Genomic DNA, 18,195 nt, shown 5'->3' with positions numbered 1-18,195 from the left:
CTCTACCAACTAACTCCAACCTCACCCATAACACACTCAATAACCACTCTCTCAACTTATTTCTCACCCAATACTTATCATTCACCAAATCTCATTCAATTCAAACCCCCCCACATCCCCACCCAATTCACACACCAACCCAATCAACCCCACCCTCATCCCAACTATATTAAAATAAATCACCTCATTCTTCTAAACACAACCATCCCCAACAAATCCATCCAACTCTTCAACACCCTAACCCCTAATCACATTTACACCAAAATTACACAAAATACACTAATCCACCACCTTAAAACCCCCAATTCCTTCAAACTACAACCCTATTTCTAAACCCCCCACCCTTTTCCAACATTTCTTACATCATATCCTACAATTTATTTTCCACTCCTCTTTTCCTCACATTTAATAAACCACAAACCCACACAAAATTAAATACCTAAACACTCATTCTAAAATCTCCCACCCCACACCCACCCATCACTACACCATACAAAAATCTCACACTACCCCCTATTCCACTCCTATTTTCTCATACATTAAACAACAAAAAAACTAAAAAAAACAAAACCCATATCTCCTAATCATTCTCATCCCACCAACAAAACAATAAAAATCCTTCATTAACAACCCCTCAACTTCTCTTCCCCCCATCCATATTCCACTCACTCTTCCTATTAATATTCATAACCTCCTACCCAATCAACTTCCTACATCATCAACACCCCTTATTCAAACAACTACCCTCTAAACACCAATCAAACAACACAACAAAACACTCCACACAAATTATACAAACATACTACCAATAACCCCACAACAAAAAACAAATCTCACCCAACTCTCCTACAATCCAATTCCTACACACCCCTCACTCATAACCATCCTCAAACATACATACTCATCCATACTCTCCAATACAACCACAACACACTCAACTAAATAATATATACAAACATTATCACAAACATAGAATTAATACCAATAAAAAACTCCATATAAATACCTAAACAGTTATGTACTATTATGGATACATAAATCTAGGACCAATGACAAGATCCATCTGTGAATGTCTACACTGTTTAATTTAAAATAGTAAGCTACCGGTAACAGAGGAAATTCGTTGTTCTTGCCTCCAAGTCTCGATTAGTGATGATATTAGGGTTCCTCACTCCTGCTCTTTTATGGTAAACCTAACACATGACAATGTAATCGACAAGATGACCCAAAATCAGCTGACGACCGACTCCGATCTGAGAATGTCATTTAGAACATGAGTCGTGCTTGAATATTTAGGAATGTCCATTGGACTGAGTAATCCAGCTAACAATAATCGACCATGAATAATATGAAGACGTCTTCTCTCTTTCTTCTTCTTCCCTAGTTTTTGCTGCAACTGCCGCAGCAACTCACCTGACCCACCACAACAACATCAACAAGAAGGTATTCTGAAGCTACCAACAACCTGGTGGTGCTGCCGAAACTCCCAAAGGCCTCGGTCCCCTCCTCCTCCTCCGCCTCGTCCAAACCACACCAACAACAATCCCACTGATGTTTTACGTTTGATGGATAGTTTGCAATTTCCTGTACCGGTTGATACTTATGCTTCTCTTCTCAGAGAATGCGCCCTTTCTAGGGATGCAGCTGCTGCTGCCGACGTTCACTCTCATATTCAACGTGCTGCTCTCGTCGTCGACGACGGTCCATGGTTTACTCTTATCAAACCGCCTCCTTCATGCTTATACTCTTGTGGTCGTCTAGATGAGGCACGTGAACTGTTCGATAAAATGACAATTAGAGATTCTATCTCTTGGTTGACTATCATTGCTGCCATTTTCACCATAATGACCCACAACAAGCACTCATTCTCTTCAACCAAATGAAACTTCAATTGCATCAACCAGAGATGCAGAAACTATTCTCATTGGAGTCGAGAGCATGTAAGGTGATCATGTCCTCACTTGTCAAGGCCTGCATCCTCACCAAAGACTTCTTTCTTGGACAGCAACTTCATGGATTACTACTTAAGTTTGGAGGAGATGCTGAAAATTTGTTTTTGTGCAGCTTGTTCATTGGTTTCTATGCCAAATTTAGATGCTTAGAGAGTGCAAGACGCGTCTTCGATCAGGCTCTTTGTCGTTCTCGTCCTGATACTGTCGTATGGACAGCCATGATGTCTGGGTATTCTAAAGAAAGTTGTTTTGAGGAAGTCATAGAGCTCTTTAAGAAAATGGGAAGAGCAAATACAAAAAAGAACAACTATACCATATCAACTGTTCTCCGAGCTTGTGGAAGGATACATGGTGATGATGATTATAATCCGAATGGGGGGAGATGGTGCGGGAGGCAGGTGCATGGCAACGCCATCAAACTCGGGGTGGTGGAATCGGATGTATTTGTACAGAGTAGTTTGGTGGACATGTATGGGAAATGTGGTCTACTTGAAGATGCAAGAATGGCGTTCGAGATGATAGACAACAACATAAGAAATGATGTATGTTGGAATGCAATGCTAGACGGTTATACCCGGCATGGGTTGTATAGTGAAGCCATTAAGCTTCTCTATTCAATGAAGGCTCAGGGCATTCAACCTAAGGATTCTATGCTTGATCGCCTTAGGATGGCTTTCGATGCCAGTTGATTCTGTAATCTCTTATAGTATGCCATGTCTTCCTATTTTTCTTTTGCCTGGGAGTAACCCACCCATAAATTGTGTCATTTTAACAAGAAATTACATCATAAACACTTGAAAATTAAGATATATATATGTCCATATGGCACTAAAAATACTAGTATATAGTTAAAAGCATGTTTCCGCCCTAAATATAACTTTTGAAGAATGTACTCGCTGCCAGCTACTTTGAACATAAAGTACCAGACTAAACTGAAAACAGTGTACCTACATGTACATGCTCCAAACAATGGGAATCTCAAAAGAATTTCATTCTCTAATGGTCTCTCTGATTATCCCTCAGATGAAGATACCAAATTGAAGTGAGATGAATCTGACATCTGAGAATCCAATGACGGCACTCGTGGAAGGTGGGTAGGCTTCTCCAAGCTAGAATTTTTCCCAAACTGTAAAGCGCCCAATTATATGCTTTTCATCAAGTTCATGGTTGATTCAATTTCATTACCTGGTACCAGATTCATTTGCTGCTGCAGGAACTTTAGGGTAGTCAGTCAAATCCATGTCTATAAGTGAGAGATCATATGGTAAAGAATTTGAGGTGTCCATTAGGAGGGATGATTTCATTGCCTCGGGATTCACGGAATCTTGCGCTGAGCCGGTGGAATTATGGGGACTGCTGGTTCCAGAAGAGGACAGGCTAGAGTCGTCAAGCTTGTTCCCCAATATGTGCTTGTTCCTTCTGACAGTGTCCATCTCCTGCCCAATTGGCACAAAAGTTCGCGAACGATACTTCCTTGCTCCCTCGTCACCCTCGCTATGGTTGTAAAGTACGTAATCGTGATAAGTAGGGGCGAACTGTGAAAAAAGAAAAAGCATTATTATAGCAAACCCTCATTAGTGATAAGCAGATGATTCCAAGAGCCAAAAAAATATAGTATTGGCGGACCAACTGACCTGGTGAACCGTGTCATGATAGAAGTCATTGAATTTCAAGGCATGTCCTAGGCTTCCTGTAAAACCTCTAGAAGCACCAACATTTGCCCCTGCATACTCTTTGTATGGAAATGCATAAAAATGACCAACAGCTGCAATAAGCATCTCCACGCATATTATAAGATTTTGTAATTCAGCAGCCACTTCGGCACTCTTTATGTATCCAGATTTGGCAGCAAGAAAAACCAAAACACCCTGAAAGATAAGAAAAACTTGAGAACAGATAGAACGGTTTACAATGGTTTTTCTATTTTCTGTTGAATCAATGAAGCACTACTGGACAGTTGTATCTTAAATTATAAATCCTATTTAACAGAAGAAAACAAACAATTATGACCAGGGGAATAGTAAAACTATATAATCCTTCTTATCATGCGTCGATCTCACACTTAAAACTTCAACAATCTTATTTCTTTGTGTAAGTAGCTACTCTAGATTAGTATTATATATAATGAATATGGCATCAAGAGAGAAACAATAGTTACCTGCCAGTATGTAAGAAACACAACAGATTTGATCATAACGAACTTTGGGACCGGATTGAATGGTCGAAGCAAATCTCTACATGCTACATAGAACAAGGCCAAAGCATAGAGTGCCGTTGTATATGATATTGTATAGATGATAGTGACATATAAATATGCTTGTTTTGGATTAAAACTTCCATCTTCGTACTTTCCTTTTGCATAGAGCACGAATGTAAGTGCAACTAAGATGGGTTTCAAGACCACAAACTGCAAACAACCTTGCTTGCATCTACGAATAAAACGCCTGCACATGTTAAGAGGTTTGATATTACGTAGCCATAAAAGAAAAAGAGTATGAATAAGAAATATCCTCCCAGTTGATAAAAAAGGCTGATGGGAAATGGATAAGTAATCAGCGAGTTCGACCAAACAGATATAACAAACAACTAGACAAAAAATTATTAGAGGATGCTCTCACCCATCCAAAGACATAGGAGGGAAGCAACAAGTCATCAGGCAAACTGATGGTTTCAGAGTCCGGCCACTTAAACTTAACACAACAGCTCCTGGGCCACCAACCCAAGCCAAACACAACGACAGGAAATTATAGATGACCCAAGCCTCGTACCTGAAACAGCCAAAAGGACATCAAAATTCACAAGAAACCCCAGTGCAACTGCGTCACAAATCTCACATTATCTTAGTGACTACTGATTTAGAAGAAAAGAATGCCACTGGTCGTTTAAACACATTTTTTTACACAAAAAGAGCAACAGTCTATTATCACAAAGCATGAAGCTCTAAAATTGAAAGGTGAACAAAGATTCCACATAACATCACTATTACTGCATAAAAGTATTTTTGTATGGTCACTTAGAAAAAATCTAATATGGCATCAGGTTACTGAGTCAAAAGGATGTGTCTGTCAACAAGGTTTGCATATTAAAGGCGGTTTAGTTTCCCCTTTTATTTGGTGTAAGTAACTAACGTCTAGTAACGAATGATGACGAGTGATCCAAAAGGACCAACACGAGTGTTAATCCTTTTGAAGATTTCACACAAGATGCAGAATGAGTACATGTGAACGAGTAAAAAGAGCTTGCAAGAATACTGGACTTATCATCTTTTTCTGAGAAAAACCCGATGATGTAACTAAATCCAGGATAAATAAAGCTTATTCCCATAGTAATACTTGCGATTCACCTTAAGAAGGAAAAAAAAGCTTCAACGACCATGAGCAACAAGCCAACAAGAAAATAAAACATGGAGCAGTAGAAATACGGTCTTCCCCTTTAGACAGGACAACTTAAAATAAAAGCAACAAAATGTAATTTTATAAAGAGCCATAAGCTAAAACGTTTACAGCATATTCACCGTCCATATTGTATTACCAGGGTCCAGTGAAAAAACTAATTCCTTATCACTTTAATGATTTAATCTTAATGCTGCAATCTACATATAACTTTACTTCGTTCGCTAATTAATTCACACATAAATTAATTAGCAAGACAGTGTTTCAGTAGGTTGAATTTCTTCTTAATAGGCAGCCAGAGACATCAAGAACAGATATGTAACTTTAAGACATTCACAAGTATTTGAAGATTTCAAGATTAAATTAGATAAATATACATACACTTCTCGGATAGAATTAAAATAGATTGAGCTCCCATTTAACACAAGAGACAGAAAAGACATCAGAGCATGAACCTGTCAAGAAGAAGAAAAACACATTAGGCAAGAATAAAATAAACGAAAAACCGTACCCGATTTTCTGTAACTGCAAAGGTGTGAAATTCATGCCTTAATATGTATTTGCGACATTTTATCCGCATGTGGACAAGTAAAAGACTTCAAAGAGAAACTACAATTTAAACTACAACAATGAACCTTCATCTACTCGAAAGATTACCCATGGATTGGATAAGAAAATGTTGAAAGTAGTTTCTCATCCACAATAAGGTCCTACTAATATCACCACAAGAGCTTCTCACTATCCAATGAAAGAAGGACTAACCATTATGAAGAAAATGAGGGGGAGGAGTAGGAACTAGGAAGAGCACAGGCGTGATCTGATTACTCAATCTGACTCGATAATTGAAATCCTATTGGATAATATTTTTACCTACACCTTTTATCCTCTCTAGGAGAGAAGATTTACATGAATCTCAAAATATTTGAACACTACCTAAGAATTTGGAATTCTGCAGACTGTTGATAGTTCATATAATATGCCAAACTAGGGAGCAAGGGATGTAATACGATCCAATGTTTTAAAAAGCGGTCGAGGCGTACACATCAAGGTGCGCTTCGCCTCGATGCGGACACACTTCGAGTCGATGTGTACGCTTTCTGAGTTGATGCATTACATTCATTTTTTTTTTGGAAAATAATAACTTCATTCATAAGCACAAGGCCGATAAAGTCAAATACAAGAATTTATAAAAAGACTAAAGCGTCAAACAGATAAAACATGGGGGTCGAACTCAGAGGCCGCCAGATTGTGAGCAAGTGTGTTAGCTGTTCTATTGACGCTTGAGATTGAGGAATTGGGGTTAATTGCCAGCTGCCATGCTGCCTCTAAAATTAGGGTTTTAATACGCCATGGGGCACTTTCACCACCACTGGATATTGCATCGATTATCACCGAGCAATCACCCTCATATCTAATGTTAACCAACCCTAAACCGATACCCATCTGAAGAGCAAGTAAACATGCTTTCGCCTCACTCTCCATCACCGATTGGTTTGAGATGTTGGACAACATGGCTTTATATTTTGTTTTTTCGTTTAGTTTACTTGAAATGGAACGGCAGAATCTAAACATAAATGGGTAGATAAGTTTAACTTGAAATGGAGTTCACAATTACATCTCACTAATTTGCTCTACATGTACGGTGTGCTATCAAAGAAGTTGGGATAGTACAGTACAAGACCAAGTTAACTGAAAATTGCAGAAGGAATGCTTTTGAGCTGATTCTTATAACTTCCCAATATATGACTCTGAATAGACAGTATCGTTAAAGTGAAAGGGATTTGTATTGCATAAACTAATCTAAACCCTAAAATTGTTTAAATAAACAGTGATAGAAGAAGATACTTACAGGGACCATGAAGACAATTCGAACAATGTAACGCTGATAAGTAGGTTCTGTGTAATTCAATAGATGTCTATAGATATGAAACAAGGCCAAAGCGATCGCTCCAACCGTACAAGGGAAAGCAATTAGGATAAAGTATATCGGTGCCATTTCTCTCTTCCTCGGTGGAAGACAACACCAATCTCTTCCTGAAAACCAACCCACAGTTCAAAAAAAAAGGAAAACTCTAGGGGGTTTTTCGAATTGAAACAAGAAGAAATGAAGAGAGTAAGAAATCTAACCAACCAATCTATCCTTCTTCCTCTTTCACTGTTCCGATGAGGAAGTCATCCGTGAAAAGCCCTAAAAAGAGAACAACTTGTACAACCCCCAATTTGGTTATTCAGAAATGGGTTCCTTCTTTCCGATCTATTCTTCTGCTCGGAAGAGACTAATGACGAACAAGAGAGAGAAAGAGAGAGGGAGAGAGAGAGAGAGAGAGAGAGAGAGAGAGAGAGAGAGAGAGAGAGAGAGAGAGATTAATCTATTGATCGCTGCGCTGGATCTTCATCTCTTTTTTTTAAAGCTAAAGAGGTTGGCGGCTTCGACTCCCCCTTCTGGCTGTACAATTTAGGGTTATTTTAACTCTGGCCCCCTAATTTGTGAGCAACTCACAAATCTGGCCACCATGTGTGTGGAAGTCAAATTTAGCCCCCAAGACATCGTTTGAGTCACTGACATTTTTAACCTTATGAGACCTATTTTCTTCTCCTTTTTGCTCTTCCGGGAAAGTCTTGCACGCAAGATGAGATTCGATGGAATGGTGATATTGATAACAATTTCGTACTTCATTTAGTACATCTGAATCATTCTTTTCTCTTTTCAACCAAAAAGACGTTCGGGAAGCAGATGTTCATCTCTTCTCCACTCCATACATCTATGTTGTTACATCTGGAAGAAATGGAACCTTAGTTTCTTTTGTTACTCATTTCAGTATTGCCCGAAATCGAAGTTCATAGGGTATATTTAGGATTGTGTGGTATAGTGATTTTGTTGTTGTTGTTGTTAGGGTTTTTAGATACTTGTGTATTCCACTAAAAGAATGTCAGTGAACGTGTTCAATATGGTCTAGTGTTGAATGATGCAAGTCCTTTATAGTACATGGAGGGAGATGTATTCATTACCGCAGACGTTCCTATTCCTCTTGCAAAAAAATGAGAACTATGTTAGTATGTTGGATCACATTGGTAACTTAGGGATAAAAGACCGAAATTGCTATTGCTCTTTGGATTATTCTCGACAGCAAGAACCATGTTGGTAGAATATTATAGATGAGAGACAAGCCCTTGGCCTCAGCGGCTAGCCTTCCATTATTGAGCAAGGGAGATTTTATAGGGCCCCCTCATTTTTGTTAAAAGGCCTCCCTTCAGTGATAATTTAGCAAGTAAAATGGTTCATGGGGAGGCCTTTTAACAAAATTGGGGAGGCCTTATAAAACTTCCCATTGAGCAATTATAGTTTTTTTTTTCAAGTCTATTGAGCAATTATAGATGATACCATGGGTTCTTTCTTAATGAGACCACGAAAACAAGCCATATGAGCAATTATAGTTAACACCATAGTTTCTTTCTTAATGAGACTACACGAAAACAACAGAGACTGATCAAGCCCGATGATTTTTGAATGTGGCAAAATTGGGATTCTTTTTCTTCGTGGATGTTATTTAATATTTTATGATTTTTCTTGAAGAACGGTTTGTTGTCTTTTTTATTATTTTTGTGGCCTCTTTTATGTTATTTGATAATTTGAAACTTTGTTAAGACTCATTTACAATCGTATCGAATTATTCATGTCTTCTGTTTTGTTTAATTCTTCCTTTAACACGTATAACAACGAACAAAAAGCAGGTTCCTATTAGGAAAACAGAAACAACATTTCAACTTTGGCCCCTAACTTCACAGAAAATTTTATTACATTCTTATTGATGAAGTCCTTGTGAAAGTCATCGTACAAAACTTGGACCTATCTCAAGCAACACAAGAAAATAACTTCTACTATAATTTCGATAGGTTAATGATGTTTCGATATGCAACCTGAGAAAATCACAAAGAATTTATCATCTTCTTCATTTCGGCAGACCTCCTTGCATCAGCTTCTTCAATCGCTCTCTCAGTAAGCACATGCTTGATTCGACACATTGACTTCCTTACCTGGTTCCAGATAAGAACACATACGCAAATAACATAAGGCAAAACAAAATTTTAGAAAAGAAAAATTTTGCACGTGAAAGTTGTCACTCGGATCAAGCCTAGTTTTATATTAAAAAAAAAATCTGTGAATTAGCCAGCGACGACGATCCATGGAAAAAAGAAGAAGATAGTTCACTAAGACAATAAGGGTTGTACTAAGCATAGTATGATAGTAGCATATGAAGGATAACACAATCAGTCTGTCAGGTCTCTCAAATTTGTAATCTTAACTAATAACTAGCTTGTAGGATGTTAGAATGCGCCATAAACGGTTGGTTTTAAAAGAATAAAGATCCAGCTTTACAGTTTGATGAATATTTGATTCTATACCATTTTTCGCAGGAATGGGTGAACCATCTATTTTCCTGTCAGGATTTAATGCAAAACAAGTTTGAAGATAAACTTGGAATCATGACGATGTGCTATAAAAGCACACAAGTATAGAGATGAACTCAAGATATCTAGTCGAGAGTCGAGTGCTCTAGGAAGTCCCAGACACCTCATATGAGTCATAAAAGAGTAAACTAGATCGTGAAACACCATAAAATGTCTCCTAAAGTTCCAAACTATTTCGAGAACTTTGGGACTTCACCAAGCAGAACTAACATTACTTTATTTATGGTTCTACCAGCATACTGTATGCTAGTGTAAAACAAGTTTGTCTATAAGTGCTAAACTAAGTATTGAAATCTGAAGCATTATCTTTGGGAGGGCTGTGGAATAAGTTTTTGGGTCCGGTGGCATGGCCAAGTCTCTTTTCCTTTTCTTTGAAAAGAAACTCATGCATTACCACTAAAAAGTTCTACATAAATAATATATGATATATAAAAATAAAGGGAGGAAGATAAAATAAAAAGAGGGCGAACTCAGAACCGAAATCATCGAACTTGGTCAGGGATCGAAGCCCAACTACTTAACACTGTGATATAAGCTTGGACAAATATTTCAAGAATCACGCATCTTAAGACACCAATTGATAATGAAAGGCGACAGGATCACATTTAATGTTATTAAAACATAAACTTTATCATTAATATCTTATTGGGCCTACAGGAAAGGATGGGCATTTGGTTTCATACTTTCATGTAGACACTTTATCAGCAATCAAGCGTCTGCCATGCTAGATTGAGCTTCTTCATCAACGACATGCTTCCACAAAGTAAGAACTAATACACTTAGAACATAACAAAATAGCCCTTCTTTTAAGTGAATATAGATGGTGAAACCAAAATATAACCTTCAAATTCATCTATTTACCCAGAGAATATAGATGGTGAAACCAAAATATAACCTTCAACGACATGCAAGAGCTAATGTATATCATAAATCATTAAGCCTTCTGATTTTACCAAATGATATAAAAAGACAATACACAATGAGAGTATAAGACTGCTCGATAACGAGTGATAGCACCGAAGAGAAAATGCAATACGATAGAGCAAGTGACATCGAAGGGAATAAACAATACCTTGGGGATACGCTCTGGGTTAGGAAATCGAAGGTTCTGTGCATTGAGCATTTGGCGTTGTGTCATAAGCATGTTTTTTTCCTTTAATAGCACATACCATAGCTTTTGAAGATCATCCCAAGATTTAAGGCGCAACTCAGAAGCCTTCCAACTTCGACCTGAAGATAATAGAAATTCAACATAGTGCTGATTAGTGTATGATATTGTACGAGTAGTAAAATCTAGAAAGCAACCTAACATGGATACTCCTATTAAGCATTTGTATATGTGTTGATTACCGGGCTACTTGTAAAGACACTCAGAGAACCACAAGATTGATACAAAGGTGAAAAATAAATAACATAATAATTTGTATGCTAAAATAAATGACCTGATTTTATATATCCGTATGCTGGCCTTTTTCCAGTCATTGTGTCTGGTACCTCTTCTTACGGATATCGGATAGTAATACTGGTACACATAACGAGTTAACGACGTCCGTGTTACATAGGTAGAAAGAGATTACTTTAGTTTTCTACCATAGGACAGACTTCTAAGGTCATGGGACTAATCCAAGTATGTGATGACACAAGCTGGGCACATAAAGGTGCACAAGCATCAAAACATATTCCAAGCATATATCAACATACTAGAAGATGAACAGTTCGAATATTTTTCTATTTCCCTACTATGATTACCTAAATCAGCAAAACCAACTACGACAGCTCCATCAATCAGACTTATGAGAATTCAAATATTACGTGATTGTTAACATCTGTTTTCTTTAGGAAAGTAGGAAACTCCTCAATATTCGACCACATCTCGAAAGTTTTACTCTCTTTATATTCATTGTTAGAATTGAGACCGTTAACTCTACTGCTCCTGGTACTTGATACCTAAAAAACATAAGACTTCATAATATGTCGCAGGTAAGTTAATATCATCCCCATGACCAAAGGACCAACTCCTTGTTCATGTAAAAGGGTTTTGCTCCATTCTTCAACATCAATTTTCACGTATTTAATTCCATGTCGTGTAACACAATAAAGGGTTTATATAGATTCAGGAACGCGAAAGTAGAACCACATTGCAAAATCAACGGAAGCACTCCATAAATCACAGTGAGAAAAGTTTAACGAACTTCTTCAACCGAGTCATAACCAAAATGTGCAAAAGACAGCTAATGAAGTGAAGTTTATATACTCTTTCTATATAATTTTGAGAGAAAAACAAAATTCAAAAACGGAGTGACGGTTTACCATAAACAACAGGTTTTTCCTCATCTTGACTTCGTTCCGCCTCAAAGAATTCCTCCAAAGGGTTATGACTAGTTCGAAATGAAGTAGCTGCAGCTGCAGCAGAAGGTGATGCTTCCGATCGGGCAGCTGCAAAAAGAGTCCTCCCAAATATCCTTGTCAAGAACATTGCAAAGAACGGATCCCTTCTTCTACTATCCTTCCAGGTATCTATACAAAAGAAATATCAACCCAAAAAATGAACCTACTTTATAATGATGAACAATAACCTAGAGCCTAAGGTTTTAAAAATCGGAATGAGGACTAGTCGGCCAACTGGGGACTAACTACTAGGGGTGATTAAACCGAATGAGTAGAAATTAATGAACTCAATTTTCCATTTGAAACTTTATTTTACACATTATGAATCATACATTCAGAGAAATAAGAAGAGAGTCAGATACAGTTTGATTTGAAGGAACAAATTCAGAGAAAAGAATGAATAAATCGAGAAGGTGCATTGAAGGAGAAGAAAAGAGAAAGAAGAAGAGGAAATCAGAAGAGAGATGAAAAAACAGGCAAATATTTGTAAAATTAAAACCCTAGCTGAGGCCTGAGAAAGGAGAGTGGAATCGAGTTAGAAGGAAGGGGTTCAAGTGAAGAGACTAACCTGTTTTGTTGCTGGCGAAATCGTAGATGAAAACAAGTGAAGAAGAAGAAGCTGCCAAAGAGAAGTGACCATCACTTCTGACTGGAATTTGAGTGCTTCTTGGCTGGGAAAGTGAGAGAACACTGAACAGTGGCCCAAAGTCAAGTTCTAAATGACCACCGACGGCCAAGATGAAAAGGAATCCGGCCGGACGGGTGGGGTGGGGGTGGGATTTTGGCCCGTGGCCCGGTACCCGTCCACATCCGCCCGCGTCCGAAGGGTCCGTGGACACCCGGTGACCGAGCCTGAGTCCGTCCGTTTAGGTTGTCCATTTACCCGTATGTAATACCCGCTCATAATAAATATGAATCATTTAATGTTTAGAGTAAGAGTGTAGAGTTAGATTATATTAAGGCTATGACTTATAACTCTCAGAATCAAAAGTAGCCCGACCTTTTCTTTTCTATTCGACTCTCTTGTGCTCACATCTCTCCCCACTCTCAACGGCGAAACTCTAATCCTCAATCATAATTCATAATCGATGCTTCCCTCTCTTTTGATATTTTTCTAAGAAGCTTCTTTCTGATTGACGATTTTGTGTCTCCGTATATTTAATTTTGTAGTTATTGTTCACTAGTTAATGATCTCGGGGGCTTCTTCTTCTTTTGGCAAATTACGATGTATACCCGGTACCCAACCGACTGGTGTCCGGCTAAAAGGAAAAACAGACACGGACAAACATTTTTTTCAAAGAAAACTCGAAACGTCCGTTTGTTTTATCCGGTTGTCCGAATGGACAAGTTTGAATTGTGGTTGTTCCACCCGGACCTGATGGGTAGTCGTCCGTGAACCGCCCCGTCCGAACCGATTCCCACCCCTAAGGTGGGGATAGGTGGCCCATTGGCAAAATGGGAGTTGGGCCGCAAGAAATTGAACTAGGAGATGATAGATAGAGGAAGAATTTAGGTCAACATTTGGTTGCCCCAAGCGGTCGATGGTGTTAACATAAAATCAAAACACCCCTAGAGGTCTCATGTTCAATTCTCAAAAGAGGTGGGATTCATGATTTATTGAATTTGAATTATTAAAGGTATATATAAATTAGTTTAGTTGGACTCTAGGCCCAGGCCATAGTTCAGTAGGGTTTAAGTATGTTTTATAAATGTTTACATTAGACAATTATCCTTATCCCATCCTATTCATTATTTAAGCTTTATATATAATGAATCATGAGTGAATCATGAGTACAACCTTTACAAGTTTTCAAGTATTCCTACCCTGTCTTGTTAAACAACAAAAAAAAGTAATAGTAGACCAAGTATGATAAAATGGTTGAAAACTTAGAGGCTTAGTGGTGGTACCTACCCTATCAAAAGTATTCACCCTTGACTAACTATTTGCACACTTTCTTTTTTGTTGACATTAATATGTCGGAGTCTAATTCATTAATTTTTTTTTTTTTTGTTAGAAAGCAAAATTAAAACATGAATAGCACACATTAAGTGAATTGTTACATGTTTTTATAGATACAATCTTCTGAGCAGGTAGGAGTGACATCCCCATAGGATTATACGTGGAGAGAGAGAGAGAGTAGTTTAAAGTCTTAAATAATCACATACCAATGCACAAGTCATGGACGGCATCATGGCAATAGATGTGCCACGAGGTTACTCACGTGGGAAAATGAGTACAAAAATGGGAACTCCCATCTTCATTATTTCTGCTGTGTTAAATATTACTAGTAGTATATTAATTTGAGGGTACGTACACACCTTTTGACTCGACCGACTAGCATTTTCAACACCCTCTCCTCTCCTCCTTCCTAGATACCTCCTCCCCTTCTTCTTTTCATACACACTTACTACTTACTCAATCTCTCTCTCTCTCTCTCTCTCTCTCTCTCTCTCTCTCTTATATATATATATATATACATTCATGGATTATCTTCCTTAGATAAAGGATCTTACTTATTCTCTCTCTCTCCTCTTTCCCTTCTCTCTCTCTATCTCTCTAGTCTAGCTAGATCTCTATCTATATCTATCTATCTCTAGCTTATGGCAAACAAAGATGGTGAATATGGTGGTGGGACAACAATGATATTCCAACCAACAGATCAAATGGTGATGATGGGATTTATCTCTAGAAGTAATAGCAGCAGCAGCAGCAGCAGTTACTATAATAACTACAACAACCAGCAATATAGTTATGTAGAGAAGAGACAGTTGTTTCTAAGGAGCTACCAGTTTAATAGGAAAAGAAGTTTGATGGAGAGAATGAAGAGATCACTCCTCCGAATGAAACGACTCTTATACGGAGGCTTCAGAGTTCGGACCTCGTGGAAGAAGCTACGTCGGTTCACATGGTCCACCCTCACCAGGTATCGTCGGACTAATACTAATACTAGTAGTAAACGGTTTCATCGTCTAAGTACTAGTACTACATCTGCTGCTCTTGCTTGTTGGTCAACTACTTCTTCATGTATATGTTAGTAATTCATAGATAATTTGATATAAGTTCTTGATTCAATTCTTTCATTTTTAATTCCTCCCTACCTCCTTCTTTGTAACTTAATTACTTCTGATCTATATCTCAAGTTGTTAGTCAAATTGATGATTTTGTTCAATCCCGAAAATATATATTGCAAGTTCTTACTAGCTATTCATCTCTTATTTTCCGACCAGCTAGTTTTACATCCATAAGAAAGAAAGAAATAAATTTTCTCAGTAGCAAAAATGTTATTTGACCAGAAAAGTGGAGGCAACCACAAGGCGAATGTTGATGTGGTCAGCTCAGTTTTAGGCCAAATAACATTTGTCTTTTTCACAAAATTCAAAACTACAATTACTTTGAATTTGACTAGAAATTTTAACAGCATAAGATAGGAGTATCCGTTTATGATCTTAAGTTATTAAAATTTTAACAGACCGTTGATAAAAATATATAATTAAAAAGATGTCAATTAGATACTACTGAATCAAAAATGTATGAAAACAATTGGAAAAGAAAGGGTTTCTCTTGGTGGGTGAGGAGGTAGCCATGTGTGTGTTTAGTTTAGAGAGTTTTGGGGAAACTAGATCAATTTAATGTAACCATTGACTTTTGCAATTTTGGTGGGAAAGTCACGTTCTTTGTTTAGAATATGTAGTAGTAGATAGGAAGTAAATAACAATTACCTGGCTTGTTGGGTGAGAAAAGTCAATAGTTTGATTCATACTATTTGGAGGACTTCATAATGAATTGCTTGGTATTTAGGGGGTATAATTAATTGCTTTTGTTGAAGACTAAGGTGGTGTTTGTTTTTTAATATTTTCTGATCTGAAATCTGAATTGGAATCCAATTCAGATTTCAGATGTTTGTTTTTGGATTTAAGAAAATCTGAAAAATTTGCTGAATTAGATAATTGTCTGAATTGACTGAAAAAGAGTCCACTTATTTCAGACTTCAAAACAAGTCTGAAATAAAATGCCAACTTCTGAAATGAGTGAAATGACTCTTGTGCCCCTGTATTAGAAAAAAAAATCTCCCAGATTTCTACCACCACCAACAGGACACCACCGCCACCAACAACAAACCGCCACCACCAACAGAACACCACCAACAACAAACCGCCACATTGTCATCATGAATGCCAAAACCTTAAACCTCTCTTCTCACTTCCGTTTCCAAAACCCTAATAACAACATTAACAGTCCACAATCCTTTCTTCCTCATGTAATCATTACTTCTCGTGTTCCTCCTTCATTGTCACCAACAACAAACCGCCACCAACAACAAACCGCCACCAACAACAAACCGCTACCTTCTCGAGCTTATGAAAGTCCGATGATGAAAGTTGTACGGACAATATAAACTCTTCCGTTCGTTTAATGTAGTTCTAAGAAGCAACTTCAAACATCAAATCCTTCGTTGAAAGTAGTTGAGGTGTTACTAATCTCTCTTTACCTACTACAATTTCTAGGGTTTTAGGTTTAGGTTTTACTTTTGAGCTGCTATTGGAGAGAGAGGGAGCAGTAAAGAGAGAGAACAACCATTGGGAATGAGAGATAGTAACAGCCATTAGAGAGAGCTAAAAGGTAAACAAGAAATTTTAGGTTTTAGGTTTTTTTTTTTGGGCTGCCGTTGGAGAGAGAGGGAGCAGTAAAGAGAGAGAAGGTGAAATAGAAAGGAATTAGGGTTAGGTTTAAGTCTAGGGGTTGTTTGGCAAAAACATATGATAAGGGTATATATGTCAAAAATGCTATTCAGACCTAATTATTCAGATTTAGAAAACAAACATACTAACTTACAAAATATTCAACCCAATTCAGATTCAGCCAATTCAGTTAAGCCAATTCAGATTCAGCCAATTCAGATTCAGACATTAAAAAAAAAACAAACAGCACCTAAATAGTTTGATTCAAAGCTCTTTGGACTTGGAGTTGGAAGGAAGCGTGCGGTACCAATGTACCTATAATGATGATGAGTTGGTCATAGTCCTCCGTCACTCCAACGTAGACGCCATTGTGGTTGCTGTTGGAAACGCCATCAAATCCACCTCCTCATTTGGGGAGGATCACCATAATGGACTAATAACTTTGTCGACAACTCTTGGACATGGCTTTATCTACATCACAATTTTAGGCAACTATTTGACCAAATAAAATGTTTTTTTTTTCAAAATAAGTGGACAGTTTCTTTCTCCCCATTTGTTTCTCCCACTATCCTTCTTTCTCCACGTCGGTAAGAGTTGTCGACAAATTGTTATTGTCACGGATTATTAGTATTTTTTTCAAGTCTTTATCTATCCTCTTTTTTCTTTTCTCCTTTGATCATCACTTTTCTCTCTCTCTCTCTCTCTGTATTTGTTCGGGCAAAAGAGACAACTTCTTTGCCGAAACTCTTATTCCGGTTTTCACAAAATTTTCAAAACCAAATTTCTGGTTTGAGAGTTTTTCTCGAATCCAATTGGAGTTCCCGCAAAGGAGACCCTCTTATTCGCCAGAACAAAGAGGGAGAAGTGGAAAGCGAGGAGGCAAAAGAGAGAGAGGAGGAGGAAGAAGAAAGAGAGGTGAGAGAAATGGCGGTGGTGGTCGGAGATGGGGAAGAAGAAGTTTTGTTTTTTTTTTGATGAAGAAGAAGAAGTTTTGTTGCTCTATAAAATTTATAATATCTACAAATTTTTTAAAACTTTTCTATCCTGAAAATTTTCTTGTGTTTCTTGATGTGGCAGCCAAAATTTAATTACCAAGTGATCAAGTTAATTGTTCAACAAAAAAAAAAAAAAGGTGATCAAGTTAATATCCCTCGTCTTCATCAAAAAAAAAAGTTAATATCCCTCCCTTTCAATAAAAAAAGAAAAAGTTAATATCTCTCCTCACTACCACGCTAGTGTGCGACTCTTGCGTATACACCTTTTTTTTTTTTTTTTTTTTTTGAAGATAACCTTACTAAACATAGAGTTTACAA

The 18,195-nt window shown here is 37.6% G+C and overlaps 3 protein-coding genes across 7 annotated transcripts; 1 reads left to right on the top strand and 2 right to left on the bottom strand.

Annotated features, from left to right (window-relative positions):
• The first annotated feature begins 1,879 nt into the window (after positions 1-1,879).
• Positions 1,880-2,641, top strand: LOC147534200 (Tetratricopeptide repeat (TPR)-like superfamily protein). The gene has a single exon (XM_086650107.1). The coding sequence runs from the start codon at positions 1,880-1,882 to the stop codon at positions 2,639-2,641; it is 762 nt and encodes a 253-aa protein (XP_086506233.1).
• A 105-nt stretch (positions 2,642-2,746) lies between these two features.
• On the bottom strand, positions 2,747-7,842 carry LOC147534199 (uncharacterized). Of its 2 annotated transcripts, none has more exons than XM_086647565.1 (7): positions 7,472-7,842; positions 7,194-7,378; positions 5,726-5,799; positions 4,571-4,720; positions 4,111-4,396; positions 3,587-3,820; positions 2,747-3,487 (listed from the first exon to the last, which is right to left on the bottom strand). In XM_086647565.1, the coding sequence occupies exons 2-7, from the start codon at positions 7,338-7,340 to the stop codon at positions 3,134-3,136; spliced, it is 1,245 nt and encodes a 414-aa protein (XP_086503691.1). In that variant the 5' UTR covers positions 7,341-7,378; positions 7,472-7,842; the 3' UTR covers positions 2,747-3,133. The 2 variants fall into 2 exon arrangements, with proteins under 2 accessions (XP_086503691.1, XP_086503692.1); XM_086647566.1 differs by having other exon boundaries at positions 7,476-7,807.
• A 1,268-nt stretch (positions 7,843-9,110) lies between these two features.
• Positions 9,111-13,102, bottom strand: LOC147534198 (uncharacterized). Of its 4 annotated transcripts, none has more exons than XM_086650317.1 (4): positions 12,771-13,102; positions 12,125-12,315; positions 10,887-11,044; positions 9,111-9,379 (listed from the first exon to the last, which is right to left on the bottom strand). In XM_086650317.1, exons 2-4 carry the CDS (start codon positions 12,288-12,290, stop codon positions 9,272-9,274), a joined length of 432 nt encoding a protein of 143 aa, XP_086506443.1. In that variant the 5' UTR covers positions 12,291-12,315; positions 12,771-13,102; the 3' UTR covers positions 9,111-9,271. The 4 variants fall into 4 exon arrangements, with proteins under 4 accessions (XP_086506443.1, XP_086506441.1, XP_086506440.1 ...); XM_086650315.1 differs by having other exon boundaries at positions 12,125-12,331; positions 12,771-12,906; XM_086650314.1 differs by having other exon boundaries at positions 12,125-12,320; positions 12,771-12,906.
• Between the last annotated feature and the right edge of the window lie 5,093 nt (positions 13,103-18,195).

This window comes from Eschscholzia californica, unplaced genomic scaffold (genome assembly GCF_041429995.1).
Source record: "Eschscholzia californica isolate CP2 unplaced genomic scaffold, dmEscCali1.0.p SCAF_6, whole genome shotgun sequence".
Classification (NCBI taxonomy): domain Eukaryota; kingdom Viridiplantae; phylum Streptophyta; class Magnoliopsida; order Ranunculales; family Papaveraceae; genus Eschscholzia; species Eschscholzia californica.
Note: the sequence above shows the minus strand (reverse complement) of the source record. Positions and strands in the feature narration are given on the sequence as shown.